General features: G+C 40.5%; 1 protein-coding gene across 1 annotated transcript; it reads left to right on the top strand.

The window, feature by feature from the left end:
* Positions 1 to 682: 682 nt before the first annotated feature.
* LOC132611615 (uncharacterized) lies at positions 683 to 5,418 on the top strand. Its single transcript, XM_060326020.1, has 2 exons — positions 683 to 1,225; positions 5,410 to 5,418. Exons 1-2 carry the CDS (start codon positions 683 to 685, stop codon positions 5,416 to 5,418), a joined length of 552 nt encoding a protein of 183 aa, XP_060182003.1.
* Positions 5,419 to 5,927: the final 509 nt, after the last annotated feature.

Genomic DNA, 5,927 nt, shown 5'->3' with positions numbered 1-5,927 from the left:
CATACCTAATTTAATTGGTTGTCCAGAAGTTCCCGCCTCGATAGAAAGAAAATGATATACATTCTCTCTCTCTCTCTAGAAAATCAACCAAACACAACGGTCTTCTTCTCATCCCCCCACTCCCTCGCCCACCCCACCCTACCTCCCAACTCTAGTGGCCAGCAACCTCCCGGTGGCCTCCCTAGGTAATTTGTCTCTCTCCTAGGATTTGTGATAGCCCTATACTCCTCTTCTTCTCCTGTCTTCTTCCTCTTCTTTCTCTTCTCTCCTCTCTCCTTCTCTCTGGTCCGACAGATTCGAGCTTCCAGCCGTGAACAGTGATTCTGGAGTGAATTGTGATTCTGGCGTGAGCAGGTTCTGTCTAACTGGAGTTGGTACCTCCGGTTTTTTATTTTTATTTTTATTTTTTTAATTCTCTGTCTTTTATCCTTGCAGCTAATTTGCATTATTGCACTACTTGTTTCGTTCTCGTCGTAGTAGTTACACTTTTATCTAGATTATTGCTAACTTGTGTTTTAGTATTGATTCCTGCCTGGTCGAGTAGTTTATATTTGCTTTGCTGGCTTTCGTAGACGATGGTAGACTAGGGTCATGCTCTCGAACGGGGGTGAGGGTTAGAGGGGGTAGGTGGGTTAAGGGAGTCTCTAGTCTAGGAGTAGGGTCTTGGAATATTGGGAATCTAATGGGGAAGTCGATCGAACTAGTTAAGATTCTTAAGAAGAGGAGGATTAACATAGCTTGTGTCCAGGAGAATAAATGGGTAGGATCCAGGGCTAAAGATGTAGATGAATATAAGTTATGGTTCTCAGGTAGGTCGAGGGATAGGAATGGGGTAGGCATTTTAGTAGATAATGACTTAAGAGAACAGGTGGCAGGGGCTAAGAGGGTTAGTGATAGGTTGATGACGATTCAGCTAGTCGTTGGAGGGTTTATTTTGCACATTATTAGTGCTTACGCACCGCAAACGGGCTTCAGCGAGGAGGAGAAAAGACATTTTTGGGAGGATTTGGACGCGATGAAGGGAGGTATACCGTCCACTGAGAAGCAATTCATCGGAGGAGATTTCAATGGGCACATTAGGTCAATTTCAGGGGGTTATGATGATGTGCATGGAGGTAGTGGTTTCGGGGACAGGAACGGAGGAGGAATTGCACTGTTGGATTTTACAAAAGCCTTTGGGTTGGTGGTAGCAAATTCGAGTTTCTCAAAGAAGGAGGAGCACTTGGTAACTGTCACGCCCCGAACCATGGCCTGGACGTAACACGGCACTCGGTGCCTGACTGCATGTGACCGAGCGAACCACATGGCTTGCTGAACTATCATGAGGCATACATGAGCGGAATTATAATGTGAATGCATGATGAGCCTTTATAAAACGTAGTAAGTCATAATACTTAATAAAAATACTTGTTTAAACATAAGTGCGGAAATAACATGAATGAGCCAAAATGGCTATACGACTCCGAATGTCTGACATGACATAACTGACTTGTCAAGTCTATGAAACCTCTATCATGAGCCTGACTGGAAAACATACTTACTGGGACAAGGCCACCAGTATACCTTTAGATGCAAAACTAAATAAAGAAATACAATGTCTAAACCCCGAATGAGATGGGGCTCACCAATAAGATGGTACGTGCAAATCCTAATGATCAGAAGCGTCGTCCTGTAAATCCGTACCTGCATCATGAAATGCAGGCCCCCGGGCAATAAAAGGGGACGTCAGCACATTGAATGTACTGGTATGTAAAGCAACCGAAAGAAACAACATGGGACATGGAATAACATGATAAGAACTGAAACTGAAAACCTGGACATGATCATGAGCATGAGTACATATGTATATATATAACATAAGTAAAAACATGATAAGTAGGTAGAGCATTTCATAAACCGACACATAATATCACCACGTGGAGTCTGGTACCTCGCCGGACCAGCAGAGCCCTCATACCTTGCCAGAGTATAAGGTAGTAAATCACCACGTGGGTACGTGGAGTCTGGTACCTCGCCGGACCAGCAGAGCCCTCATACCTTGCCCGAGTATAAGGTAGTAAGGTACCTGATGGATCCATTCAGTGTAAAGTTAAGGTATCGTCTTATCTGGGCGGAACGTTCCTTGTCCTACGGTGGCTACGTAGTTTCAGGCTATCTGAGCCTTCTCGGTAATTTGTACAACTCCCAAAAACATTAACATAATATAGTTGGCTAAGAAGCCCATGATTTTCGTTAATTAACTTGTACTTGTCTTGAAATAATGATTTCACAAAATAACTTGTAAACATGGTTTCATGAAATAGCTTGTAAACATATTTTTGATTCATGAGTAATAACAATAGTTCATAATCATATATTTATAATTATCTTGAAAACATGATTGTAACTTGCAAATAAGATCATAAAGTTTCATATGAACATGATGAGAACACATGAGGAAGAATTCATGATTCATGGATTAGGCTAGGATTCCTAATATCCGTAATGAAAGATTAGGAATACAATAACGAACATAGATACAAAATTCATGTACATACATACCTAATTACGGGCTGCCAATATGTTGGGTTTAATGCCCTAGGATTTGAACTCCATAGATTTTACGAAACGGATCATGGGGAAGAACGTAGAGATTCCCACATGTGGATGGAAGTTCTACATACCTTAACTTCCTGCTTTTGAGCGTATCAAAATGTCCTCCAATCCCTTCAACTTTAATCTATAGCAATACAGGTCATAGGGATTCTATATTAGCAACAATATCCATGCTTTGTTCATCTAAGCATTTTATCAAAGACTTGGTGGGCATGAAGCTCCACAACCCTCATTAATGGTGTTTTCTTCACCAAATCCCCATTCTATTACAACCAGCAAATTCTAAAATCTCAATTAGATGTAATTAACATCATTTTTCATCACCCATATGAATACAACAATCCCAAGTCAACAATCCAACAACTCTAGCATAGTTCATATAATTCTCTTTATCAAACCCATTTACTATTCTCCCAAGAACTCATCAACACTTTAATCATCATGAGAAAGTCATGAAACTTACCTTAGATAGTGGTTGAACAAGTCTTGAGTGGAGTTACTCCTTTAGCACCAAAACCCTACTTCACTTCCCTTGGGTTTTCTTGAATTAGATGAACTTTGGCTAGGTTTCATACACTTGGGTTCATGGATTTGGTGTTATTGATCATGAATTTCCCTTGAATTTTCTTGTGGATGAATGTTAGAGAGTGTTTTAGAGGTTTTCTTGACCAAGAATAATGAAAAATATGATTTTGGTCGAGTTGGGTCTTATTTAAAGTAGTCCAGAAAATTATGGACAAAATCTCTCTGGCACACTTTGCGTCGGAACTGCGGGGCCGCATGTCGGGTTTGCGGGCCGCATCTTGAGCCGCAAAGTGTGACAGAGGGTGATATTCTGCCGAACAGTCTGTCGTAAAATGGTCATAACCTTTTGTATATAGCTCCGTTTAAGACCCATAATATACCGTTGGAAATATATTTCAAAGGGCTACAACTTTTATCAAGGAAGCTTTCCCAAATTCCCAATTAATATAGGGGTTATGGTCGTTGGAAGTAAGACCTTCTATAAACTCACTTGCAAACATGCCCCGTAGAGTGGTTTTCAACTTTGCTTTGCCCAAAGACTCTTCTCATGCCTTGATTGGGTTTCAAACACCATTTATACACTACTAAAATTGGGTTCATTATACCTCCATCTTATAAGACAAATCTTAACCCGAATGCACGAGGTCTTACAATATCTCCCCCTTGGGATCATTCGTCCTCGAATGATGGGTCTTGGTTAAGGATATGGTTGGACATGGCTTGAATACATGAACATGAATGAAAGATGACATCAAACATAAGAGCTTGACAAGGTTACGTGGGAGCATTATCATGGATCATGAGAACTGAACGTGTGATTACATGGAAACATGGATACTGAAGCATGAGACATGAAACATGAACGCTGGATACATGACATGAGCGTGAAACATGAGACATAACATGACATGGGGCATGGAAACTGACATGACATAGTTTCATGAAAACATCAGTGCCCAAACATGAGACATGAATAGCGAATACATGAACTTGAACGTGAAACGTGAGGCATGAATACATAAGGGACATTATAACCCTTCTCCAAAATGTCATTAAGCCATCATTAATTCGATACTTGTAATTCTTGCCCGACACACAACATATACCTTGCTTTCCTTAACAACTTTCGTCCCCTACCTCAAATGTCTTTGAAATCTCATTTAGAATCATTAAGTATTACTTCTTACTCGTCAACATGTCGTATACGTCATACCCTTCGTGGGTCTATTCGCGGTACGCTAACGGGGAAATTTCCAAGGTGTAACATTCTCCACCCTTTTTGGAGCATTCGTCCTCGAATGTTAAACATTCGGGATTTTACAAAAATTTTGCCAGAGTTTTCCCTGTAATATGGCACTACCAACCTGTCACAATAGCCCATAATATCATTGCCTCACAGGGCTACATCACAATAGCACTATAAATTGGCCACAAACGACCAAAAACATGAAAAGAAAGCTTACATACCTCAAAATCTTGGTGTTTCATCATAAATCTCTTCTGTGGGCTAAAACAAGTGCGGGTACATGGATTTCATACCCTCCTCGACTTTCCATGTAGCTTCCTCAACTTTCTGACTCCTTCACAGGACTTTCACTAAGGCTACTTGCTTAGTTCTCAACTTGCGAACTTGACGGTCAAGAATGGCTACGGGGATCTCCTCATAGGTGAGGCCATCCTTAACTGTTATAGTATTAGCAGGAACAACCAACAATGGGTCTCCTACACACTTCCTCAACATGGATACATGAAACACTGGGTGTACAGCAGCCAAATCTTGTGGCAACTCAAGTTCATAAACTACTAGACCAACCTTTCGTAGAATTCTGTAAGGTCCAATATATCTGGGACTTACCTTCCCTTTCTTGCCAAATCTCATAACACCTTTCATGGGTGAGACTTTAAGAAATACCCAGTCATTAACTTCAAACTCTAAATCTCGCTATCTTAAGTTTATGTAAGACTTCTGGAAATTCTGAGCTGTTTTTAAACGCTCCTAAATCAACTTGACCTTCTCCATAGCCTGATAGACCAAATCTGGTCCTAACAACTCTGCTTCCCTAACGTAAAACTAATCGATCGATGATTTACACCTTTTTTCAAAAAGGGTTTCAAACAGTGCCATCCCAATACTAGCATGGTAATTATTTTTGTAAGTAAACTCAATAAGAGGCAGGTGGTCATCCCAATTACCATTGAAATCAAGGACACATGGTTACTGAACTCAATGAATACAAGATTACTAAACTCCTGATATACTAAACTAAATGTCTATTGAACTGACTGAAGACTGGCTGACTGAGTACTGAGCTAATTGAATACTTGATTAGCTGAATACCGAGCTGACTGAATACTGGATTAGTTGAATACTGTACTGGCATGATTACGTAAGTACTGGACTGATATCTGAGTACTAAGCTGACATGATTATCATAATATGAGATCTTAATAGCGTACCTGTCTGACCATTTGTCTGAGGATGAAAAGTTGTGCTAAGGTTCACCTTGGTACCCAATCCTTTCTTAAAGGATTTTCAGAAGTTCGCTGTGAACTGAGCACCATAATAGGAAATAATGGACTCTAGGGTCCCATACCATCTGGCAATTTCATTAACCTATGACTTGGCATAATCTTCTGTTCAATCTGTGGTCTTAACTGGAAAGAAGTGCGCTGATTTCGTAAGTCTGTCCACAATCACCCGAATTAAATCATGCCTTCTAGCTGAATGAGGTAGACCTAGAATGGTGAACTTCTGACATAATTAGCTCTCTGAGTCCATCTACATATGGAACGCATAATATGCCTCG

Source organism: Lycium barbarum, chromosome 9 (assembly GCF_019175385.1).
Source record: "Lycium barbarum isolate Lr01 chromosome 9, ASM1917538v2, whole genome shotgun sequence".
NCBI classification, from domain to species: Eukaryota; Viridiplantae; Streptophyta; class Magnoliopsida; order Solanales; family Solanaceae; genus Lycium; species Lycium barbarum.
This window is presented reverse-complemented; position numbering and strand designations above follow the sequence as displayed.